Genomic DNA, 25,608 nt, shown 5'->3' with positions numbered 1-25,608 from the left:
TTGGTAAAGTGATGAAAAACATGGGATACAGAGAAAGTCAAGGAGATCATACGTTGTTCATCAAGCATTCGGATTCAGGAGGGATTACAACTGTTCTGGTATATGTAGATGACATTATTTTGACAAGAAATGATGAAAATGAGAGACAGACTTTGAGGCAATGCTTGACCAAGGAGTTTGAGATTAAAGAGTTAGGAAAGTTGAAATACTTTCGAGGAATTGAAGTTGCACATTCTAAGCAGGGAATTTTTATTTCTTAGCAAAAATATGTAACAAACCTCAAAGAAATAGGGAAGTTGGCATGTAAACCAGTAAACACACCAACTTGGACAGGTTGAGGAAGATGTTGCGGTAGATAGAGAGATGTATTAATGTCTAGTAGGAAGATTTATTTATCTCTTTCACATAAGACTAGATATAGCATTTGCTGTGAGTGTGGATTAGCCAATTTATGCACATTCCAAAGGAGGTTTTTCTGCAAGTTGCTAACCGAGTGCTACAATAATTTAAGAGGCCTCCAGGAAAGGGGATGCTATTTAAATGAAACTCAGGATTGGTACTTAAAGCATACACATATGCAAATTATGTTGGATCTGTGGTTGACAGAAGATCAACCATTGGGTATTGCACTTTTCTTGATGGAAATCTGGTAACATGGAGAAGAAACAGAGCTTGGTGGCAAGGTCCAGTGCAGAAATAGAATTTCGTGCAATGGCCCAAGGAATTTGTGAACTACTATGGTTAAAGATGATTTTGGAAGATTTGAAGATAAAATAGGATGACCCAATGAGATTTTGCTGTGAAAATAATCCACAATTAGTATTGCACATAATTCTGTGCAACATGGTTGAACGAAACACATAGAGATAGATAGACATTTTATTAAGAAGAAACTAGATAGTGGGTTGATCTATACTCCTTATGTATTTGCTAACTGCCAACTTATAGATATACTCACTAAAGGTTTAAGTAGTACAATGTTTCAAGTAAGTGTATCCAAGCTATGAATAAAAAACATCTACCCACCAACTTTAGGGGGAGTGTGGAAGAATGTAATTAATAAATATTATCGCTGTATATTTTTGTAATTAAGGAGAGGATTAGGATAATCCTATAAGCAAAGGATTTGATAGAATTATGTAAGGAAAGTTTCTATTTTTTGTGCTAGGAATACTTGTCTAAATAGGTGAGTATGTACAGATTGAAATCAAGGAAGGAATTTATTCTTTGCACTTTCCAATTCGTCTTCTACAAATAGAAGAACACTTGTATTACTAACTTTTCATATCTGTTTGTTTGCCTACAACTGAAAAAAGAAAGGGGGAATAGCACTAGTAGTATATGACACTACATGTTTCTTCCTCTACAAAAAATTATGTGAAATGTATATTTTATTAATATATGTGTGTATATATATAATTTTTTTTTTATATTCTCTGTCCTAGTTTATAAAAAAAAAAATTGTCTATGCTACAAAGAAGTGAAAGTGATTGTGCACTTGTTTCCGTTTTTTCCTGTTTCAGTTCTCAAATTTTTTTCATCATAAATTATTGTGCAACTTTTTGTAGGTGATTTACTCAGATGAGGAGCGCAAATTCAACAAAGATATTATTATTAGCCTTATTCGCAGTGAATTGCTGAACCTTGCTGAGTATAATGTTCATATGGCAAAACTTGTTGATGGAGGAAGGAATAGTATGTTTGAGAAGTATTATTTTAAATTCTTTAATATTAGAGAAGTTGACATAGCTAATTAGTTGTGTAAAATATACAGAAGCTGCAACAGAGTTTGCCTTTTCTCTTCTCCAAACTTTGGTGATTGAAGAACGTGGAGTCATTTCAGAACTTCCCAATCTTGTTGATACAATGGCAAAGGTTTTTTTTTTTTTTTTTTCATTTATTTTGTGTAAAGCATGTATTTCATTAATCTTCCACTTTCTAAATTGATTTCTGACTTGAAGATTGCGAGTAAGCCTGGATCTCCTGAGTCATTGCAACAATTGATTGAGATTGTCAAGAGTCCTGTTGCTAATATGGATGCTCTATCTGTTAATTCTCTTGGAAAGGAGGATAAGACAAGACAATCTAGAGACAAGAAGGTTATGGTAGAATCTTAAGTTTTTCCTATCTTTGCTAACATTTTTATAGAATCCTAAAATTCTTTCTTTGTGCTGTGGCAGGCTCCTATCCACTCTGCAGCCACCAGGGAAGAACATAACAATGGAGAACCTGTGGAACAAGATCCTACTGGTTTTCGTGAGCAGGTTTTTTTCCTTAACCTATCTCTGCTCAATATTTTCTTTATGATGTTTAGATATTAAAAAAACGTTTTTTATTTTTTTATTTTTATTTTTATAGGTAAATGGAGATTGTATTAATTTTAAAAAGTATACATGACGTATACAAAACAAACAAAAAAATATGCAAAAACAAGTAATTGCACCCTATGAAGAGCCTAACCAGTCTGCAAAATCTAATAGTGACATAGAATTATCTCCAATGTACAATCTAACCCAATCCTAAAAGAGATACAAAAAAAAAAAAAAAAAAACCGTTTAATTGTTTGGTCCAAACTTTCACAATTCTTAAAGACTTTCCTATTTCTCTCCCTCCAAATGGACCAAAAAATGCATAAAGGAGTAACTTTCCAAGCCTTTTTCCTTTTTTTGCCAACAAAGGAGCCACCCCAACTAAAGAACACCCTTCTCACAGAAGATTGAAACACCCACTGTACACCAAAAATAGCAAAAATTAGCTGCCACAAAATGCGAGCTTTTGGACAGTGAAAGAGAATATGATCACCCTTTTCTTCTTCTGCTTTGCACATATAACACCTATTAGGCATCCTCCAACCCTTCTTTTTGAGCTGATCCTGAGTCAATATCTTAGCTCAAGTTGCTTCCCAAGCAAAAAAGTTAGCTCTTACAGGAGCCCAAGAGTTCAAGACTATACTATAAGGGAAATGCTTTGCTCTCCTACTTGCCAAGCAGTAGAAGGACTTAACTGAAAATTCATCGTTCTTTGTCTCCAACCAAACCATAACATCATCAGTACCTAAAGAGATGGAGTGATTATGCAACCTCCTAAAAAAGACATCTATTTCCTCTAACTTCCAATCATTCAATTGTCTAATAAACCTAGGATCCCAACTATCCCCATCCCAATCATCAACCACTGAAGCATCTTTTGAAGAGGCTGTAGAATAAAGGTCTGGGAAAGAATCTCTCAAAGAAAAATTCCCATCCCATTTATTCTTCCAGAACTTCACTTTGTTTCTGATTGCCTTCCAAATCCCCACTTCATACCTCTCTCTCACCTCTTTTGTGCACCAACCCTCATCCTCTTGCCTTACTTACCAACAATTACTTGTTTCCAAAGAGGATTCCTTTCACATATAAATCTCCAAGAACATTTTCCCTAAAGAGCCTTGTTGAGGATCGAAAGGCTTCTAAAAACCCAAGCCTCCTTTTTTGTTTTTCCAAACAAATTGAATTGTGGTTATTAAAAATCTAAAACTGGGAAGGACCTCAAAAGCATAGTTTTAAAAGTTGTACCAAAGGCGTAAAAGCCTCCTACAACTTAGGAGTAAGGTGCAGCACAAGGGGTGCGCTTGAGTCAAGTGAAATGCAACCTAGGATGCATATCAATTTTATAAAATACGATTTTAAATATAATTCAATCAATAACAAAATTAAGATTTAAAAGAAGCATGCAATAAAAAAGTGAGGAAATTTATACATTATATAAATTTCAATATACAATTAAAAATTTCAAGAATAAAAAGTGTTTAAAAAGGAAGAGCAAAGTCAACAAGGCATGCCTCTTCAATAAGGCACCTGTCTTGACTAGCGAGGTGCTATAACTAGGGAGCGGTTGTGCCTTTAGCCTAGGTGCACTTAAAGCACACCTTTTAAAACTATGCTCAAAAGTGTTTGTTCTATTGGAAATCCTTTCTGATGTGCGAGTTCCCAAAACATATATGCTCATCCATAGATCTTGAGTTCGCTATAGGTAAGATAGAAATAGATGACATGCCATGAACGATTTTGATCAATGCATATGAGGCTCCTTGTCTTTCTAGAGTTCTAATCACCATCTAGTAGCTTGTCCTTGTGGCCATGATAAGTTAGGGTTTTCCATGTAGTTTAATATCTGGCTCTTGCATGGATAGAGGAGTATTTTTTATCTTTAGGAGTGAGAACATGGTCAGCCCCTGTGTACATAGGGTGCACTCCTGTTTGTTAGGTACCCTCTATGAATGTTTGTCTATAGAGAGAGCTGGAGAGAGAATGAACATGGTTAATCCGTGTCTAATCTAAAGAAGGGAGTAAGTTAGGTTGAGTGAAATGAGGGAAACAATTGTTGTCAGATGACAAAATATTTCTTAGTGGTTGGTCTTTGTGCCTAAGATTATGGCTTATGGAGGATTTGTTATTCATATGCTCATAAGCTATGGAGGAGTAACTAGGAGAGGAATTAGAGAATTTTCACTTCCAATGTATAATCTTCTGCATTGAATATGGCTGAAATTACTCGGTATATAAAAAAGAATGTCCCATTAGTCACATGATGTGAGCTGTTTACTATTGACATGGATTTGGTTAGCTGAACTACATTGAGGCTTAATTCTTAGTTTTTCTAAAGACTTTGGTTAAGAAGGATTAAAATAAAATGTATGAAATTTAATTTCAGTAAAACTAGGAGCAAAGATAAGACTAAAATCTGCCATTCAGTCTTTGGTCAAGGAAAGTGAGACTGAGGACATTGTCCTTCAAGTAAAGCAGGATGGGTGAAAGAGGAGAATTGGTCCGGAGTTTGGTGAGATTATACAATACATCTCAGTTGAGGTGCAAATGTAAAAAGGAACTAAAAAGACAACAAACTTTTCATATTATAGAAAATTGAGCAGCTAAAGAACATTTTGAAAATGAGTTCATCCAACTTATGATGTTAAATGATTATCACGAACAGTAATACAAAGTATTGGTTTAGGTATCATGAACAGTAATACAAAGTATTGGTTTAGTTCTAGTTGAAGATGCTAAGAGGATAAGAGAAATATGGGACTATACATTAAGAAGAGATTATGATTGTTTGTAGCTAATCCAATGAGTTGGGATATGTCTTTCTCTTTCTTTTTCTTGAGGGGTAAACCTCATCACCTGTGTGTGTGTGTGCTTTGTCTTCCTTCTTGGTTTGGAAATAAACCTCATTCCATGTGTGCTTGCTTTCTTTTCCTTTTTGTTAGGGGGTGAATTTGCTTCCCCATCCATGTGTGTGTGTCATCTTCTAACCACTTTTCTTGGCTAATGTTTAATTTATTTATAGGTTTGTACTTTTCCATTTTTTGTTTGAGGGAAAACCTCTTCTTTTGTGTTTTCTCCCCCTTTTATTCTATAAAATTATATCTTATTATTTAAAAATCCCATTTATGTCCATTTTATGTGGAATTATAATTAAGAAGAGAGAAGGGAATAATTTGGTTTACAGGTTTATTGGTTTTGGTTGATGTTGTGAAAGGATAAAAGGAAGATTAAATGGAGTTGGCCAAGGCTATAAGAAACCATATGATTGCTATGGATCCAATAAAGGATAAGACCATAGATAGAGTTGAATGACTAAGGGCTTGTTTGCTAGTGTTTTTGAAAACAAGTCTCAAATATGAAAGATTAACTTTCTCAGTTTATTCTCTAGGAAGACATTGTGCACTTATATAGAATACGAAAGTTTCTAACCTATTATCCCTGCTTCCATTTATTTCTCATAATGCTTTGTAAATAAACACCTAAAAATACCTCAAATTGATTCTAAAAATCCATTCTATTTTGAGAACAAATTCTCAAAAAATTGTTTTCTATTCAAAATTTGAAAAATGTGTTTTTGAAGTTGGAAAACTGTTTTACGTTCCAAAAAGCAGAAAACTTTTTTTAATAATAGTTTCCAAACAGGCACTAAAAGCTCAATAAGAGCTTGTGTACTTGTTTGTCTATTTTGTTTTTTTTTTTTTTTTTGCTTTTTCAAAGTAGCATATGACTTTAGTAAGAACTTAATATGAAAGCTTGGAAAATGTTAGTACTTGTGTGACAATGGTTTCAAAAACTGGTTTTTAAGAACAGTTTTTGAGGCACAATCTTCAGAAATAATTCTCAATTGTTTTTAAGAACAAAATTCTATTTGGGAACTCAAACACAAGAAGCAGATTTTATGGTTTATTCTCTGTGAAGGTATTTGTCCATTTGTGCAATGCAAAAGTTTCCAAACAGGCCCTTAGCTTTTCATAAAGCTTTATTTTGGTTTGTGCAAAAAGTTATTTCATGTTTAATGAAACTCTCACAAACCAATTTTGCCTTAGAAAATTATGACTTTGACTTAGATTTTAGCTTCCAGCTAAAGTGAAAAACAAGAACAATCCCTCAGAGGGCCTAAATAAGATTCATGTAGCCAGGTCCAATGAATTGAGATTAATGCTGAGTTGAGTTTTACAAGTACCACAAGTTGATTATTTTTTTTCCTTTTCCTTGTATATGGGAGACGGGAAAGGAGAGTTGATAAATTGTACCTCAGAATTTAGATTAAAGTTAACTGTAAATAATTACTAAAGATATTTGCCACACATTTATATTTGTTTTTTACTACTTATATTGCTATCCTTTTAAAGTTTGCTACCTTGTCTTGCTTTGTGCATTTGGATGGGGCATAACTGAATGTGAAAAGGTGGAACCTTCATCATCAAAGTTGAAAGTATATTATCTTGAAATCCATGTTTGCATGATCATTAAGGTCTTTGGCGGATAGGAGAACCTCATTTCTTGATTTTGTTAATAACATGCACTATTCCAGGGTTTAATGTTTGCTTTTTCTTTTTTCTTTTTTCTTTTTTAACTGTTTTTTTTAATAATTTTAGGTGTGTTTATTCTTTGGTGTCACTTGTTTACTATCTGTGCACTTTGCTCATGCCTCCTTCAGTTTTCCGTGCTTATTAAAAATTTGGTACCTGTAAACTCTGTAGGTTTCCAAGCTGTTTGTGGAATGGTACCGCATATGTGAACTTCCTGGTACAAATGATGCAGCTTGTGCACATTACGTCTTGCAGTTGCATCAAAATGGACTGCTGAAAGGAGAACATATATCTGATCGCTTTTTCCACCTGCTTATGGTGAATCTTTCTTTTTTTTATTTATTTTTATTTTTTATTCCTTTGAGGTTGCAGAGTAGTACCCATAGTGCAGTTGCATATTTACCTTGATCTGTCTATCTCAGGAAATTTCTTTTTCACATTGTCTTTCTTCTGAGGCAATCATTACTGGTCCACTACAATCACATCAGCAAGTGCATAGCATGTCCTTCTTTGCCATTGATATCTTTTCAAATCTTGTGTTTTCAATCCTGAAGGTAAGTGTATTTTATATGGGTGTATTTCAGTTTTTGAATATAATTTTCATATCCTTAACAACTTAACTTGTGATTTTCTCTAGTATTCTCCCGTGGACCAGGGATTCAATAAATTCAATCTCATTTCCAAGGTTTGACTCCAGACTAAAATTTATGAGCCCTTGTCTTGCTCATCTTGGAACAATGTTCTACACTGTTTATAACTGGTATATTACAGATTCTGGCAGTAACTGTGAGATTTATTCAAAAAGATGCTGAGGAGAAGAAAACATCTTTTAATCCAAGACCGTATTTCAGATTTTTCATTAATTGGCTATCAGAACTTGGTTCCCCTGATCCTGTCTTCGATGGTGCAAACTTTCAGGTAGTCATTCTTTGCATTTACTCTTTCATTGCTCTCTCTCCCTCTCTCTGCCCACGTTCTCATTTTAAATTGATGATGTCACAGGTTTTGATAACCTTCGCTAATGCATTTCATGCTTTGCAACCCCTCAAAATTCCTGCATTCAGGTTAGCATAAAAAACTTGCTTTATTAACTGCTCTAATTATGCAATTCTTGTTAATGATGAAGCCTAGGGTTGGTTTAAGGCTTGGAGGGAAATTTACGATGTGGTCCCTCATCTTACTTTATTTTGTACTTTGTTTGAGTAGATGTTAATTGGGGTCATTATCAAGGCAAAGAAATAGAACACTGAAGGCTGTTTATAGGACAGAGATATAGTTCAGATTTTATATTTATTTGCTTTTTTCTGGTGATGCAATTTTCTTTTCTACATCCAACCATGAACAAATGAGAAACCTGTAATTTTTTTTTTTTTTTTTTGAAATCATATTGTCCCTTGAAATAAGTTTTTCTGAGAACTTCTTTGCTGTCATTAATTGGAGATCAAAGCCTAATTCTTAGGGGGCAAAAGTAGATCTTTGTAGGTGTATATTTTTTTTTATTTTATTAAGTTGGCCCTTGCCTGCTTGGTTGTGAACTACATCTTTGTCTTAAGCTGGTATTTGAGGTGTAGATTTGAAAAGTTTCAGAGAGATCCGTGGCTCAGATTTGAAGAGGAGAAAACTGTAACTTAGTGTATTTGTATACTTTTCCTCTTCAAATGTATGATTTTATGTGCTATTCAGTATTAATAATGTGGTATAGGCACACTAATGATGTAAAGGGTTTCCCTGGGACGGAAAGCTTTTATCATACAGTGACAATTAGCATATAGGAACTCGTTCTAAGGATTAGGCTCCAGTACCCCTAGGATTAACATAGTTCACTTTAGTTTGTGGTCAGGATGTAAGACAAATCAATTGCTCAGAACACATTGTTTTTCTTCTTTTCAAGACCCTAATATAATTGAGATGCAACCAAATTCCCTTTAGAATCTTCAATTTCAACTTCCAATGTGATATTAGTGAATGGGAAATGCGTTTCAATTCATTACTCAACTTGCTGAATGATTTCCTCTTCTCCTCTGCATTTCATGATGCTAGAGCTCAGGAAGTGCAGTCCCTTCTCTTAGATTTGTTATACCAAGTGGCCCCAAAAGTTAGGCACTTGCATGGCTGGTGTCCATTAAGAGACTTAAAGTTATATTAGAAAAGGAGAGGAACCAACAAGGCTATCTGTGATCATAGAAACCTTGGGTCAATTTTTTTGATATCAAGGATGAAACTATCTATATCGACAAAAATATTGGCGGTTTGATTTTATAGAAATATCAATGGAAATATTGATATTGATAACAATATAAGTGAGAGAAATCGCAAAAAGACCTCCAAACATGAAATTTTTGGATTAAACTATTTTTTAAATAAAGTACGATATATATATGATAAAATTAGTATAATTAGTTAATATGGAGTGTATGCTGGTAACAAGTAAGCTTTTGAAAGTGTATGCTAATCACTAATGCAGGGATAAATATAAAAATTTCATTGAATGGCAATATTTAAGAACACATTACATTTAATATTAAAAAATGACCTATATGATTCAAAGGTAGTTGATAATAATGGGATACATGAGAGAAGGAAATAAGAGAGGGAAGCCAAATGAGAGAAAAATGAGAGACAAGTGTTCAATGAGAGAAAGATAAGAAAGTTTATTGAAATTTGGAGTCCAACCAACAGCTTATTAATGGAAATGTTGATATTTTCCTGAAATATCAGTAAAATATGGGAAATTGTCATCAATATTTTGACATATTTTGTTTTATATTTTTCTCATTTTGGCTGTATTGATATTTTGAGGAAATTTTGGTGATACCTTGAGGAAAATTTTCCAATTTCCATTTACCTCCACCTTTTACTTTGTTACCCCCAAATTATGCATATTCCTGCAGAAATATTAGTGGAGATATTGGTTTTTTCCTCTTTATTGGATATAACATTGTTGTTTTAGTGTCAAGGCCAATTTTCAAGTTTATCTCATGATGCTCAAGACATTCTCAATTGGTGTAAGTGCTTGCTCCTTCCCAACTCTAGCCATAGCAACATATATAGATGGGAAAAGCCCAAAAGGTTCCCTGAGTTCATGACATAGGCCTAGGCCAAAAAAGTCTTTCATGTTTGACCCATATGGCTTAAAGGGCCTGAGTTTTGATTTGACCATAATGGGCCTGATCTGTGATGGAATTTTGTACTTTCAGGTGCTACTTGTCTCGGTGATCTCCTCGAGTCTAGGCCAGCATCCCTAGGTTTTCTATGATCTGACTTGGTATCTACTAGGCTTGAATGGATTAATCTTGCATGACATGTCCAATTGCTTGCTTCAGTTCTCATCTGTATCTTCATTGTGATATGGTCTATTCCATTTGGAAGGACTTTGTTCTGGCCATGGATGCCTCTTTTTGGTCTTCCTTCCTTTGTTGTCTATTAATCTCTAAGTTTTGCAGGGTAGGAATATGGTTGAATAAGTGCGTAGGAATGTCAACCACCTGAGTTTGGAACAAAGTGGCCATATCTTGTCTTGATCATTCTCTTGGAGGGGTGATGCCCTTTCATATATGTCATAAACCTGGTCCAGGGCATGACAAGATGAATATTGGAGTTCACGATCAAACTTAATAGTCTCAATCATGTAGACATAAGAGTGAATAATGATTGCCTCACCTATTTAAGGAACGCTCTAGCTATAAAAAATATAAGATCTTCATGTTTGTCTCAATATTGGTTGTAGAGGGGTACACTTTACCTACTCATTGATTACCACATATAATTCATGTCTTTAATAAGATAAGGACATGTATCACATGAGGCCCGCACAAAGGAAGATTGATATTCTCATCAAATAAAAAAGAAATTAATTAAGTTTGATAATTATAAAACTATAATTATCAATTAATTAAATTTGGATAATTTTCATGAATATGATTATCATAATAATAATTATTATCATTAAAAATTAAGAGATAATTTCAAAGATGATTTCTCAATGCCTATAAATAAGGGGCCTCCTCCTTGGTTCTCAAAAGACACTTGTAGACTTTCATGCTTGACAAGAGTTGGAGAGAACTCACCTTAAGGATTCAAGAAGCTCTTCAAACCTTCTAAGATTTAAGAACAAGTTTAATCCGCTTCAACGATTCAAGAACCTCCTCAAGCCTCAAGGATTCAAGAAGCTCTTCAGGACTTCAAAGAACAATTTTGAAGGTCTAATGAACAAGATTGAAGCATCTTCAATCCAAGATCAGGCATTCATGCTCTCGATCAATGTTATTCAAGTCTAACTAAGGTCCAAGTCTAGACCTAAGACAAGTCAAGATACAAGCCTAGGTCAAGGCCCAAGTCAAGTTCCTCCTTAGCCATTAATTATAAATGAAGAATCATAGGTTAACATAGAGGTTTCACTCTCAATTACAATCAATAAAAAAGAATTAATTTGTTTCCCAATTTTCTATTTAAGAGGAATTTGTGTTTACAAATTTCTTGTATATCCAGTTAGATAATCTCTATCTTTCATATCTTCTTTGCAAAAGATTTATGCTTCATCAATTCTAAGAAAAACTCATCCAACAAGCAAGGAGTTAGATTTGCATGGTCTAGTCCTATTGAAGTTGCTAGCTCTAAGGTAAACTCTAGTTTCATTAGGCTAAGCAAAGTGAAAGGTGCTTCTCAACATCAAATCAAGAAGATTCCTTTTTGGATTCAATTGCAAAATTTGGAGTAACTTCACCCAAGAATCTAATCTTACTATTTTAAAAAAGTATTACATACCCAGTCATGTCTCAAGAGACATTTTTAAGCCATAAGTCCTTGCTTACCCAGGAAAACAAGTATGATACTAGATCTATTGTTGCATCTTCACATGGATCTCGATAAAGGATTCTTGCAACATCAATTAATATAATCATGGTAGTTATGGTGTTTGAAGTATATTCTATTGAAGAGCAAGTTATAAAAATAGCTAGGGCTATTGAAGAACTTACGGTAAAAATTCAAGAACAAGATGTCAAAATCAATCATAAGCTAGGACTTGTAACAGGACCAGCAAATAATGCTACACATTTAAATCAAAATACATCTCAAGATAACCTTAAAAACTACTCAAAAGGAAAAGATTCTTCCGAAGAAATTAAAGTTTCTTCAAATAGGTTTATCCCCTACAAATCAATTCAGAAACCTCATAATAGAGATGATGAACAAATATCTAATGTGCTTCTCTTATATACACAAGATCATATACAAAACGAATTGAGTTAATACTTAACACTAATGCCACTAGGCTACCAATTGCTAAAAAATGAATATTTTGATGGGAAGGAATAGTTGTTTCTGAACTTCTACACTTCATACTCTAGAAACCAAAAAAAAAAAAAAAAAAAAGTTTATTCTCCAAGCAAGACTTGATGCAAGGCAACTTAGTATATTCATATTGAACAACAAATGGATCTTGCATATTTAACATGTGGTAGACAACTCATAAGAACTCATGTGTTCTATTTTTTTTTTTTTTTTTTATAAATAAAAGGAAGTATATTAATCAAAAAGAGGAAACACCAAAAACTAGTGCCCTCAAAGTATACAGGTAGTATACACACCGTCTTCCCTTACTTAGAGCCTATCAAGTCTAAAAAATTTACAAGAGAAGAAGGACTCAAAACTAAGGAAACCTTGACCCAAGACCAAGGATTACATACAAAGAATATTTCAATCTTTGTAGTGAAAGCTCCTCATTCCCTAAAGCTAATCTATTCTTCTCCTTCCAAACTGACCAAAATATACATAAGGGAGCCATTTGCCAAGCCTTCTTGCGACCTTTCCCCACAAACACTCCATTCTATCCAAGAAGAGTTTCCTTCACTGTACACGAAAGAGTCCAAGACACACCAAAAAGGGAGAAAAGAAGATTCCACAAGACCCGCGTCTTAGCACAATGAAGTAAGAGGTGATCCACCGTTTCTACTTTAGATAGGCAAAGAAAGCACCTGTTTGCCAAAGAGAACCCCCTCCTTTGAAGTTGCTCCAAAGTTAAGACTTTACCCTAGGAAGCCTCTTAAGCAAAGAAAGCTACCTTAGGAGGCACTCTTACTCTCCAAATACTTTCGCTAGGGAACATAGAAGAACCCTCGAGCTCCAAAATAGAATAAAGAGACTTGATTGAGAAAGCACCACCATTTGAAGCTGTCCAGATCTCTCTATCTTCCTCCTCCCTTTGCTCCCGGAAAGCTTGGATCTTATGCAAAAAAAACTCCACCAACTCGATTTTCCAATCATTAAATGCCCTTGCAAAAAGAGGAGTCTAGCCATCCCCATCACCAACGGGGTTCCAAACCTCCGAAACCCAAGCATTCTTAGACAAGGAGATGGAAAATAGAGGAAAAGGACTCACAAAGTGGCTCATCACCACACCACTTGTTCGTCTAGAATCTCACTCTCTGCCCACTACCTACACGGTAGGCTAACCCACCATCTAAAAGCAACCACTCCTTCCTAATTGCTTTCCAAAGCCCAACATCGTATCTCCCATTTACTTTCCGAGTATGCCATCCCCCCTCCTCTTTACCATACTTGTGACTTATGACTTGCCTCCAAAACACCTCTCTTTCATTAGCATACCGCCAATTCCAATTAGAGCACTATTCATCAGAGCTAAATTTCTCACACCTAACCCACATTTCTTTTTATCCAAGCAAATCAAGTTCCACCTGACAAGGTGTGGCTTTTGGACAAGAGCTCCCCCACTCCACAGAAAATCCCTCTGAATCTTCTCCAATCTCAACCTCACTTTTCTTGGCAAGTAGAAGAGAGACATAAAGTATAAAGGCATGCTAGAAAGAGTATTTTGGATTAGGGTGAGTCTCCGTCCTTTAGATATATACTGCCTCTTCCACATAGCAAGCCTTCTACGAAAACGCTCTTCAACCCCATTCCACACAGCCATTGATTTGAAAGGTGCCCTTAAAGGCAAACCCAGATAACAGGAAGGGAGCCCACCCATTTTACAACCCAACTCCATGGCTAAACCCTCTATATCATGCACCTTACCCACTGGGATCAACTTACTCTTCTCTAAGTTGATCTTCAACCCTGAACATGCCTCAAACCACATGAGAAGCCAACTTAGATAAGTCATCTGATATAAAGACTCCTCACAAAAAACCAACGTGTCATTCGCGAATAACAAAGTAACATATATTTAAACTTCTTAAATCAAATAAAAAAAATCAAACTTAGACTAAATATCAAAACAAAATGGAAAAAATTTCAAATTAAGGAGACAAAGTCCTTGAGAAAAATATATTTTTTTTTTAAATAAAAGAAACAAATTCCTTGAACCACGAGAGTCAAATTTGGAGATTTGAAATTAAAATTTTCCAATATATCCCGTAAATATGTGCCTTTCTTCAACATTGGGATTCCCCGAAAAAAAGAAGAAAATGCAACCTCAAAATCTGATGTGAAAAAAAAGAAAAGAAAAGAAAAAGCTTTAAAAGCTATGATCAAACTTGAAACAATCTTCAACAAACAAGTCCAAGAATATTGGGCATGATAAAAAAGTGTTATTTGTCTACCTTTAAGATTGAAGAAGACAAAGTCAGAATCTTTTTTTTTTGTTCAAAATGTTAAGAAAGTTCTTCACTAGTTTATTTGGAAATAACTCATGGTTTCAACTTCATTCCAAGAACACATGTCTATCACTGTTGGATCAAAATCAAGACTATGTTGTAAGCATCTTCAACAGGCCAATGGAAAAATATTAAACAAAATATAAAAGTGTCATCAATGCACCTTCAAGGCCAAAGTTGAAGACAAAGTCAAATTTTTTCTTCAAAACACTCTAGGAAAGTTCATTACAAGTTAACTCAAGAATAAGTCATAGCTAGCCCTTGATTAAGTTCAGTTCTAAGAATACACAGTCACTGTTCATGGATCAAAATTAGCACATGTCATGCTCCTTAAAGCATGAGCCTAAATTGCTTAAAACTCCTAGCTTTCACTAGTTTAACAAAAAAAAAAAAAAAAAGCTAGAAAACCTAAAAAGACAATCTAGGCAAAAAATTATCACATGCTCTCAATAATGAAAACCAAAAAACAAAAAAAATTCTTGGCAAAAATTAGAGGACAGAAATCAGAATGCTTTGAAAAGAAAAAGATTATCATGAAAACAAATTATTGTAATAATAGTAATTATCATTGAAAATTAAGGGGAAAACGTTGAATAGAATTTCTCAACTATTCTGACTTTCAAAAGAGCCCGCCTCGAGGATTCAAGAAGCTCTTCAAGCCTTGAAAGATTCAAGAAAAAGTTCAGCCTGCCTTGAAGATTCAAGAACCTCTTCAAGCCTCGAGGATTCAAGAAGTTCTTCAATCCTTACTAGATTCAAAACGCTCTTCAAGTCTTTGAAGATTTGAAGATCTTAAGAACATGTTTGAAGTATCTTCAATTTGAGATCAAGCATTCACGCTTTTGGTCAATGTTACTCAAGTCCAACCAATGTCCAAGCCCAAGCTCAAGATACACCAAGGTCTAAGCCTAGGTCAAGGCCCGAGTCAAGTCCCTACTTAGTTATTAATTATAAAAGAAGAATCAGACAATAGCACTCTCAATTTTACATATTAAAAAAATTAGTTTGTTTCACCTTTTTTCTTTTTTAGAAAAATTTGTGTACACACTGGCTTCAGTCTCCTTAGTTATGGAACCTCTATCATTGTGTCATGAAATCAGAAAAGGCTTTCTTCTTTTGCAATGCCTAATTTCTGGTTGTTCTTAGAATCATCCTAAAGAAATGATTGTGCTCAACCTAGATGGTTATTCCCTTGCAAATTAGGGTTAATAAAATGTCTAGGTAAATATCATGAGGTTCTTCCCTCATCATATAATTAACTTTTCCTAGCCTCTTGGAGTTGACTGGTTGAAGAAGTTGATTCTGTGTGCAGAAAGGATGCAATAAACTGAACTCATGGTGGTATCCTGACTGAAGTTTAATGCTGTAAAACACAATATGAACAAGTGGATTAAAAATTATGAGCATATCTTTTGGATTATCCAGAATCGTTAGAAGTGGTGATTGATGTTTGTAAAATTTGGGTTGTCCATTTTTGGATTCTTAGATTGTCTACAGAGGTGTATTGTAGCAGAGTGTGCTGCTTGTTAGGGGAAGATATGTCTCCTTTGTGTGCTTTGTGGAGTTTTCTTTTTCTTATTTGACAAGAAATTGAATGTAGAAAGGATAAGTTTTAGGTTTTCTTACTTTGGAGGAACTCTCTTAGTCCCTTTTCTATTCTTTTCCATCTTATAAACTCTCATGTTTAGAGAGAGAGAGAGAGAGAGAGAGAGAGAGAGAGAGAGAGAGTTCTTAGGAGATTGCAACTAACTGAGGAGAAAATGGCTGCGAGTGACTGGGTGTTGGCCATCATCATTGGATACAAGCCCTAGATCTTAGAATGTGGAGTTTTCTTTTTCTTATTTGACAAGAAATTGAATGTAGAAAGGATAAGTTTTAGGTTTTCTTACTTTGGAGGAACTCTCTTAGTCCCTTTTCTATTCTTTTCCATCTTATAAACTCTCATGTTTAGAGAGAGAGAGAGAGAGAGAGAGAGAGAGAGAGAGTTCTTAGGAGATTGCAACTAACTGAGGAGAAAATGGCTGCGAGTGACTGGGTGTTGGCCATCATCATTGGATACAAGCCCTAGATCTTAGAATGTGGAGTTTTCTTTTTCTTATTTGACAAGAAATTGAATGTAGAAAGGATAAGTTTTAGGTTTTCTTACTTTGGAGGAACTCTCTTAGTCCCTTTTCTATTCTTTTCCATCTTATAAACTCTCATGTTTAGAGAGAGAGAGAGAGAGAGAGAGAGAGAGAGAGAGAGAGAGAGTTCTTAGGAGATTGCAACTAACTGAGGAGAAAATGGCTGCGAGAAACTGGGTGTTGGCCATCATTATTGGATACAAGCCCTAGATCTTAGAAATTTTATTCATGAATAAATGCTAAAGTTGGTTCTTCTTTACCCTGTGCATAACTTGGGCAATATGCTTTCAGCTTTGCATGGCTTGAGCTGGTGAGTCACAGGAGTTTCATGCCGAAATTGCTAACAGGAAACCCTTCAAAGGGTTGGCCTCATCTTCATCGGTTGTTGGTGGACTTGTTCCAATTCATGGAGCCATTCTTGAGAAATGCCATACTAGGAGAGCCGGTTTGCCTCTTTTAATTGCAGCATCATCTTCTTGCTTGCAGCTCACTATAGGCTGAAATTATTACATTTTGTTTTCCTTTCGTGTTTTTTTGACCGTGCAGGTTCATTTTCTGTATAGAGGCACACTTAGGGTGCTGTTAGTGCTACTTCATGATTTCCCGGAGTTTCTATGTGGCTATCATTTTACCTTCTGTGATGTGATCCCTCCAAGCTGCATACAGATGCGAAACATTATCCTTAGTGCATTTCCCCGAAATATGAGGCTTCCAGATCCATCTACTCCCAATTTAAAGGTGTCCCATAATCGTAAATGATTATCCATGAGATGTTTAGTGATCAAAGCTAATCATAAAAGGAAGTCTTCCTTTTTGTTTTATGCATGCAGATAGATTTGCTGGTGGAGATCAATCAGTCCCCACTTATTCTCTCAGATGTTGATGCGTCTCTTAAGGTGAAGCAGATGAAGACCGATGTAGATGAGTATCTCAAGGTATATGGATGTTTGCCACTTACCATTCATATTTGCCTGATAAACTTGCTTAGATTCTCGTAAAACTAGATAAAAACCCTTGCAGGAGATGTGTTTCTTTCCTCATCTTCTATAACTCTCTCAGCATGATTATTATTCCTTCATTTGGAATGGAGTTTCTTTCTTCTGTTTTATTTTTTATTTCTAAATGTGATTTTTCTTTTTTCTTTCTTATTCCTGTGTTGCAAATCTATGCAGATGGGGCAACAGGGGTCGTCATTTCTCAGTGGAATGAAGCAAAGACTGCTGCTTCTGCCAATTGATGCTGCTCGCGCTGGAACCCGTTATAATATACCCTTGATCAATTCCCTTGTACTTTATGTTGGAATGCAGGTAACCTGATTTATGCATTTTTAAATGTGTACATTTCTTCTTCAGGTTTTCCCAAAGACCCTGTCATGAGCTCGCAAACAGATATGCCATGGATTTTGTAGTTGGTGGTAAACCAATTTCACTTATATATTATTAAATGCCAGAAATTGTAATCATCTTCAATAAGCATATGCGATTTTATCATATTGATTGTTGTTAACAATCCATGTTCATGAATTTTCTGAATACAGACAATATTCCTAGTTGTTAATAGATATCTAAATTATATTTAAAAATATGGTCCTTGAAGTTTGATTTTGAGGGTTGTACTGTAGGCTATGCAGCAGCTGAAAGCAAGAACACCACCTCATGTGCAGCCAATGGCCAGCAGCCCATTGGCTGGCTTCTTGGTGAGTGCTGCCTTGGATATTTTTCAGACTCTACTAGCAGAACTGGACACTGAAGGACGCTACCTCTTTCTGAATGCGGTTGCTAACCAACTACGTTATCCAAATACCCATACACACTACTTCTCCTTCATTCTTCTTTACTTGTTTGCGGAATCAAACCAGGTGAGCTTCTTTACATTTTAATGTATTATTTTCATGCTTTTGCATTTTTATGATTCTTGACCGAATAGTAGTTTTTAGTTCTTTTGGCCCATTGTTATGAGTGGACAATTTGGATTGTTGTATTTGAGGCTCAGAAGTACAATATGGTCATGAAGCTCCCTTTAATTGCCTTTTTGTTTCCTCTTCTTTTTCCTGATCTGAAACAACATTTCATTTATAGTCATATATAGTGGTGCCTGGCCTTCTACATGATGGGTAAATGACTCTGTTAAGGAGATGATAAACACCAAAATTCTCTAAATGATCAGATAATTTTCATCAATCTGATCACAGTTTTCTGATTGCTCTTTTATGAATATTTTTCCATGTTTTAGATTGGTTTTAACTCAACAGACCCCAACATTTATAGTAGAATTTCTATGTGAGGTTCACTTGCTTTCAGGTTGCAATATATGTAAAATCACACTGTTTGTGGTGTTTAAGTTTTCAAGCAGACTAGTTTTGATATATTCTAACCTATTGAGGATATGAAACCATGGAACAAAGCAGTGGTTTATTTTAGTGGCTGATCTACGTTTACCTTGGCAGGAAATCATTCCAGAGCAGATCACTAGAGTGTTGTTGGAACGCCTTATTGTCAGTCGACCTCATCCATGGGGTCTTCTGATTACCTTCATTGAGCTCATCAAGGTAACTCAGTTTTTCCACTCAGTTTCTCCATAAACAACAGGTGCTTTATAGAAGGTTGGATTTTGTTCATTTTGCAGAACCCTAGATACAATTTTTGGAACCGGACCTTCATAAGCTGTGCACCAGAGATCGAGAAGCTCTTTGAATCAGTCTCAAGATCATGTGGGGGTGCAAACCCCTTGGATGAGAGTACCGTCTCGGGTGGATTTTCTGAAAATATGCACTGAATCTTCCTTGTCCAAACTATCACTCTTCTTATTGAAATTCTTTTTCATCACTATGAGTTAGGCACACAAACTAAGAAGAATAAAAATAAAAACAACAAAAAGAAAGGAAACAAAAACACCCTACTAGTGACGTGAAACTTATGGATTCCTAATGCAAATTCATTTGGAACAAAACACTCAAATTTCATGCTTCTGCTATTATTTCGTGTCCTCGTATTAAATGGTACGAAGGATACACCTAACAAATGCATGCTAGAATGCTGCCAATTATGTAAGGTGAGTATGTCATTGAACCACAAGTTTTATTTCATGAGCTTGAAGTTAGGTTTTGCTTGATTTTGACTGAAGTTACATTAATTGCAAATGCCCTGCATTTGAACTAACATATCCTTGTCAAACTGAGGCATTTTGTACTTTTTTTGGTGGCTTCAATCTCTGCAGCTTCAATGGCTCTTGATATTTTCTTGAATATTGACTGTCTCTCTTTCACTTTCTTCTTGTTCGCCTTTTTCTGGGCTTTGCTTATTTTCTTCTGCATCTTTTCTAACGCTTTTGTCCGTCTGTTCTCCAGCTTGTCCTGTTAAAACAAAATTGAATAAGGAGAATAGTAGAATCTCAGTAACAGCAACTCGTAGAAATATGGAAACTAAAATGTTCACGAGTACAAACATTTTTCTTAAAACATTTAAGCTCAAATTTCCAGAAAAGAGGCTAATGACTGTTATTTTTATTTTTACACCGTGTAAATCCAATACCCAAGACCAAGCCTATGAGAAGTTTGAGTGTGGTATGCAGTTAATCAGTGAGCTCCAGTTTTCCTGAATTGAAGGCCACCAGATTGCTTTGGTCTGGAACACTTGGAATAAAGCTACTAAAGAAAATGGTAATCAAACAGGACCTTGGAACACTTGGGAGTTACCTCTATTTTCTTCATCTGAGTCGTGGCAATCTTGGTCTTTCTAGATTCCCACTCACGTATGGCAGCTTCTTTACCTTTCAGCCTTGAAAAACATGCATGTGAGAAAGAGAGAGAAGGCTTCTCAGGGAGAGATAGAGGGAGGGGGAAAGTGTTGTGACTCACTTCTTCATGAATTTCATTTGTGCAGCTTTTCTAGATGCATCTACTTGAGCTTCAGCCTCTTGTTTCTTGATTTCGTCTAAGAATGCATGGTAGGGTTTGGGTCGAGTCAGCATTCTGATATCGCCAGTGATTGGGCTACAACTATCAACGTGGCCCACATATATGCTGTCTCCAAGGGTTCTCTCTTCACATATTGGAAGTAATTTCATGCTGGAGTTTTCGTTTTCCATGCCTGCAATTGCAAATGTATATATATCCATGGAATGTTCAAGCACTTAGAGATTGTTATTGCTTTGCACAAATAAACATGAACAAATCGAGCGAGAGAGAGAGACCTCTAGGCTGGTGCTTCTGCAAATTGGGCTGAAAGAAACCATTGGCATGCTTCATCCATTCATCTATTTCAACAAGGGATGCTGATCGCTTACTGATATTGGATACGATGCAGGAGCTCTAAAGAATGAAATTAGAAATTCACTGAAGAAATTATTTGCTCTCTTCCTAATTATCCAACTATCGAATATGAAGCAGAGAAAACAAACATTCTACTGCATTTGGTTTTCGAGAATCATGTGAAAGAAATATTGAAAGAACTGAAAAGAATCATGCGCTAGTGGATTTCTTAGAAACCCCAATAAACCAAGAAATGGATATAAGATCTGAAATCAGCCGCATCAAAATATCAAGATATACAAATTTTCTTATTCAAGTTATCAATGGAATGCATAATAAACAAAACGCAGACAGACCCATTAATCCAAACTTCCAAATAAACAAAACCCAGAAAAAGACAGCCATTTTCTTGCCGTAATACCTTGTTTCTTTGGGTGGATAACTCCGTAGACATCCGAGAAGAGAATGCATCCGAGGAAGGAAAGAATGAGCTAGGGGTAGAGGGGCTTGGACAACTGCTGCAAACAGGTGATGGAGAATCTGGCAAGATGGCCAAGAGAGACTTCATGCTCCAAGCTTGGCTGCTATCAGAGGAGTCATATCTACAATCTGTTGCGGTGTGCGAGCTGTTGAAGGTTCTTGCAGAAGAAAGTTGTGAGTTGTCATCTTTAAATACCGAATCTGCAGGTGAGAAGATGAAGGGGTTGGTGGGGTTGCATGGTGAGAAATGAGGCCATCTTGTTGTTCCCGTCATGTTGTTATGGTTTTGTTTGAGTTGTTGAGGGTGGGTTAGGGTTCTTGGCTTCTTCTTCACTGGTAGGAATTTCATGTTCCGTTGAGAGTGTGTTAAGAGGCAAAAGAATGAGACCGCATGGACTCAATTTTTTTTTTGGTGGTTGGCGTTTTAAGGCAGTGTTTGGGAAAATTTTGTTAGAGAAGGTATGGTAATTATAATTCAAATTTCAACCATGCATTTTTCTCATTTTCCTTTGTTCTTGGTTTTGTAGAAATAGATTCATACCTAAAAGTTTGTGTTGAGCTCCCTTTATATTATTTAACTCTTTCAAGAATTTCAATTTTTACCATCCTTCAATTAAATTCTTCAAATGACACAGAGGAACATCTTTTTACCCCCAGAAAGGATGAACATCGACAATGCTAGTTTTGTGTTATGTTAGCTGACAGGTTTTTTGTAAACTAATATTTTCCCAGAGTGGAGAAGCAATTTAAAAATCTTTCAAGAAAATAAATATTATTTAATAATTTAAAGTTTTGGTGGAGGAAAGCATTAATAGGGATTGACAATAGGATGAATTTTTTTAGATACCCGTTGTGGCCCTAATAAGTTGGATTAAGAGCTAGTGTGAATTTTATTTTTTATTTTCTTAAACCATGAATGAGTTTGGATATTGGCTTGTCCTACTCTAATATATATTATTTTCTCTTTTTAATCCATATAAAATAAATAAAAAAATCTATTTATAAAATATAATATTTATTTATTTATAAAATATTTATTATTAATATAATTAATAAAAAAATTTAAAGAAGTTGATTATTCTAAAACCAACATAGTTAATTATAGGTTTTATAATGTGCACCAAATTATATTTTATTTTGTGCAATTTTCTACTTTCGCGGTGATGGTTTTAATCTAATTTTAAAACGAACATTGTGTTGTAATAAAACTTCGTTAATAGTTGTTTAAAGCCAATTTTAATTATAAAATTACAAGAACAAGAAGATCTGAAGGTTTCTAGTTGCACGTCCAATGGTGTGTATGCACTGTTTTCGTTTCATTTTAACAGTAATAATAAGTTAATAACCATAGAACGAGGCAATCGCATACCCAGTTGCAAAGAGCAAAGCCTCCCTGTGTCATTCATTTTAAAAGATGAAACAAGAAATATTTCTCATGGCTCACAACTACATTTCATCAACGAGAACAAACCCACCTGCTATTCTCGCAACCTTTCACAATTTGCAAGACAGAATATTTTTTATTTTTTTTATTTTTTATTGATAAGTAAATTTGCAAGACAGAATAATAAGCCGCCATCTAAAACAAACCAATGTTTATACTTCCATCATCTAAACCAATTGTTGATTAAAGATCCAAAATAAAGCACATTCAACAGTGCTTTCCTATTTAGTATACCATTTTAGGCCTCTTTCCGGACAAAGTAGAGCTTGCCCATGACATGAAGAATGGCAACAAAGGCTATAAAACCAATGCTCATGACAAGTACAACATTGGGAGAAATCTTGAGCCCAGGGGCATCATCTGTGTAAAACTGCAGCATGTTCCCACTGGCAACTCCAGCAGTCCCACCACTTGTTGTCCTCCTCCTCCTAAGGCTGGCAGCAGCTGCTGCACTTCCTCTTGGGGGAGCGGCTCCATTCTGAACCATCTGTTACATCCATTTGAAGTTTAGAAACAACCAGAAACAGTTTGGGAAAGATATCCATAAGAGCAAGCCTTTGGTCACTCAAGATGGGCGAGATCTAGGTGTCTTAAACCATTTGCAATTAGTTAATTTTAGCACAACAATCCTCCTATGTATAAACACATTTTATCTATGTAACTACCATGTACATGCTCTTAACCGAAGCCATGTTCTTGGGATTCAAAACATGAAAGGGAATGGATGAGTTCATATTTTATACAAGCAAATGCATTTTAGTCACTTGAATATGAATCTAAAATACAAAATGCCAATAACAGAATCAACCTATAAATGGAATGGGTTTCAAGAAACTGCATTGAAGGCAACAAGTTTTTGGGTTTCAACAGAGGATCGATCAAAGGTAGGGAGCCACTAGTAAATATAATCTCAAACCCTGATTGATCATACTTGCTACTTACTACCATAGAGCTAGTCTCAAATTGCAGGAAAATACTAGCTAGTTTTGGTTGTATAAACATTAATAAACTATATAAAGAAAAAAAATTAAGATTCCTACCTTTGGTGTAGTAAAGAAAAATTTTCCTTTCTTAAAAAAAAAAAAAAAAAAAAGGAAAAGAAAAAAAAAAAAGATTGATAAAAGAATGGGATCACATGGTAAAATAACTTGAAAAGACATTGCACTATCCTAAATTCTCTCCCTGCAACCTTTTACCCTTACTTTACGTTCCCATACACAAACTTCAGAAGAAATCTGCTTAAATGGGTAATCTTTCTATTGCTCTCATTACCAAAGGGTTCCCTTTCCAAGTGTGTGTTTGGTTCATCAGCATCTAAACTTGGGAATAAAAAAGATATTTTTGAAAGAAAATTCACAAAAAATAATAGATATAAAGATACCTGCAAAATTTTTTTTTTTTTTCTTCTGAGGTAACTTTTCTTTTCCAGGATCGGGAAAACATATCCAATATGAAGTGACCTTTTGAGTTTTTTAACCCTATGCCAGAATCAAGCAACCAAGTTTATCTGAATCCTAACAGCTATTATCCCTAGCCTGATATGGGAAAGTGTAATTATTCAAGAAACAAGGATTAAACTCTTTCCTTTTCCAAAGTCCAAGAACCAGACCCCACCAACATCAAGATCACCGGGTCACTTGTTTAAGCCATGGAACTCTAGGTAGATTGGTTACAAACAAAAAATAAAGTTTTGACAAAAAAAATAGATAAAAATTGCTAGGTACAATCTCGTTTCATTTTTCTAAGTACTTGAAAAATCTCAAAATCTAATGGAACAATGCCTCAAGGAGTTTGCCAGTACAAATCTGAACCTATTGACAATTTAATTTTGTTCCAGTTAATTTAAATATCTAATCGTGCAATCATAAAAATATAAGCTTTTTAGCCCACTTTTATGTCAACCCTTAAGGCCATGTTTGGAATTGAAACGGAAATCAATTTCATCCTCTGTTCTTTCATGTGATTGGATTGAGAATTAGGAATCAAAATTCATTGTTATGAAAATCAAATTCTACTCTCACTAGGTCTTTGATTCCTCTCTGCTACATGGCATTATGAGTCCCCTCCATTCCCATTCTTATTTACACTTGCCAAACGCAGTACAAATGTTTTGTGTTTAAGCTTGTCATATACAATAATGTTTATACATACAAAGTACCAACCAAAATTAGGAATTCAGAATCTAAGGCTCAAACTTATAATTACTTTTCTTCTTTTTTTTTTCCTTCTCTTATCCCGGAAACCAAACAGAACATGAACAAAAAGGCAATCTGATCAGGGAAAAAAAATCAGATCCAATCACAAACATCCCAAAATGCCAATCAAAACCCTGAACCATATCCAGAAAACCTAAAACACGATGAATTGAGCAAGATCAGATCTGAGAACCCGATTGAAAATCCTAGAATGAAAACCCTAAAGCAACCACAACAACCCTAGAGATCCACAGATCTGTGATTTTTACATCAGAAATCGCGACCAAAAGAAAATAGATTCTACAGAGAGAGTTGGAGAGAAACTCGCCTTCGAAGCTGAGAGAATCGCGATCGACGCAGAGTCGTCCTGAGTTTTTGACTTTGAATAATGAGCTGAAGCGTTTTCAATAGCCTTTTATTTGGATTAATTAATTAATTAATTAATTAATTAAAAGGCATGAAATGCTTCAACTTTCTTTATAAATTTCTTTAAAAACTTGGAATATTTTCGATGTATTTTATTTTTTAAAATATTGCATAAAAGTAACTTGAATTTCAGACAAGTTCTCAAAAAATCCGTTGTAAAAAAATTATCGAATATATTTTCAAGTCTATAAAATAATTTTTTATTTTTAAAAATAAAAAATTATTTTTAAAAATAGT

General features: G+C 35.0%; 3 protein-coding genes across 3 annotated transcripts in view; 1 reads left to right on the top strand and 2 right to left on the bottom strand.

Moving 5' to 3' along the window:
• LOC117932274 (CCR4-NOT transcription complex subunit 1) overlaps window positions 1-19,688 on the top strand; it is a 74,900-nt gene extending 55,212 nt beyond the window's left edge. The window contains exons 36-51 of the mRNA XM_034853446.1: window positions 1,569-1,695; window positions 1,775-1,875; window positions 1,962-2,099; window positions 2,181-2,264; window positions 7,010-7,156; window positions 7,261-7,392; window positions 7,476-7,523; window positions 7,610-7,756; window positions 7,841-7,902; window positions 16,869-17,022; window positions 17,124-17,315; window positions 17,408-17,512; window positions 17,750-17,884; window positions 18,199-18,435; window positions 19,024-19,125; window positions 19,203-19,688. Of these exons, the coding sequence (XP_034709337.1) occupies window positions 1,569-1,695; window positions 1,775-1,875; window positions 1,962-2,099; window positions 2,181-2,264; window positions 7,010-7,156; window positions 7,261-7,392; window positions 7,476-7,523; window positions 7,610-7,756; window positions 7,841-7,902; window positions 16,869-17,022; window positions 17,124-17,315; window positions 17,408-17,512; window positions 17,750-17,884; window positions 18,199-18,435; window positions 19,024-19,125; window positions 19,203-19,352 (2,061 nt within the window). The 3' untranslated portion in view covers window positions 19,353-19,688. The remainder of the gene's footprint in view (window positions 1-1,568; window positions 1,696-1,774; window positions 1,876-1,961; window positions 2,100-2,180; window positions 2,265-7,009; window positions 7,157-7,260; window positions 7,393-7,475; window positions 7,524-7,609; window positions 7,757-7,840; window positions 7,903-16,868; window positions 17,023-17,123; window positions 17,316-17,407; window positions 17,513-17,749; window positions 17,885-18,198; window positions 18,436-19,023; window positions 19,126-19,202) is intronic.
• On the bottom strand, window positions 19,345-21,777 carry LOC117932275. Its single transcript, XM_034853447.1, has 5 exons — window positions 21,248-21,777; window positions 20,769-20,886; window positions 20,434-20,665; window positions 20,272-20,353; window positions 19,345-19,929 (listed from the first exon to the last, which is right to left on the bottom strand). Exons 1-5 carry the CDS (start codon window positions 21,653-21,655, stop codon window positions 19,732-19,734), a joined length of 1,038 nt encoding a protein of 345 aa, XP_034709338.1. The 5' UTR covers window positions 21,656-21,777; the 3' UTR covers window positions 19,345-19,731.
• A 1,029-nt stretch (window positions 21,778-22,806) lies between these two features.
• On the bottom strand, window positions 22,807-25,373 carry LOC117931663 (protein transport protein Sec61 subunit beta-like). The gene is made up of 2 exons (XM_034852662.1): window positions 25,274-25,373; window positions 22,807-23,237 (listed from the first exon to the last, which is right to left on the bottom strand). The coding sequence occupies exon 2, from the start codon at window positions 23,235-23,237 to the stop codon at window positions 22,989-22,991; it is 249 nt and encodes an 82-aa protein (XP_034708553.1). The 5' UTR covers window positions 25,274-25,373; the 3' UTR covers window positions 22,807-22,988.
• Window positions 25,374-25,608: the final 235 nt, after the last annotated feature.

This window comes from Vitis riparia, chromosome 15, assembly GCF_004353265.1.
Source record: "Vitis riparia cultivar Riparia Gloire de Montpellier isolate 1030 chromosome 15, EGFV_Vit.rip_1.0, whole genome shotgun sequence".
Taxonomy (NCBI): Eukaryota; Viridiplantae; Streptophyta; class Magnoliopsida; order Vitales; family Vitaceae; genus Vitis; species Vitis riparia.
The sequence above is the reverse complement of the archived record's forward strand: the minus strand, read 5'-3'. Positions and strand labels throughout refer to the sequence as shown.

Bases quoted from the DNA above. Each gene is read 5' to 3' on its own strand.
- LOC117932275 (XM_034853447.1), bottom strand. From the start codon at position 21,655: ATGAAATTCCTACCAGTGAAGAAGAAGCCAAGAACCCTAACCCACCCT. The intron at 20,887-21,247 runs GTATTACGGCAA...TTCATTCTTTAG, and splicing joins TATCCACCCAAAGAAACAAG to AGCTCCTGCATCGTATCCAA. The intron at 19,930-20,271 runs GTAACTCCCAAG...TTGTTTTAACAG, and splicing joins CTCAGATGAAGAAAATAGAG to GACAAGCTGGAGAACAGACG.
- LOC117931663 (XM_034852662.1), bottom strand. From the start codon at position 23,237: ATGGTTCAGAATGGAGCCGCTCCCCCAAGAGGAAGTGCAGCAGCTGCT.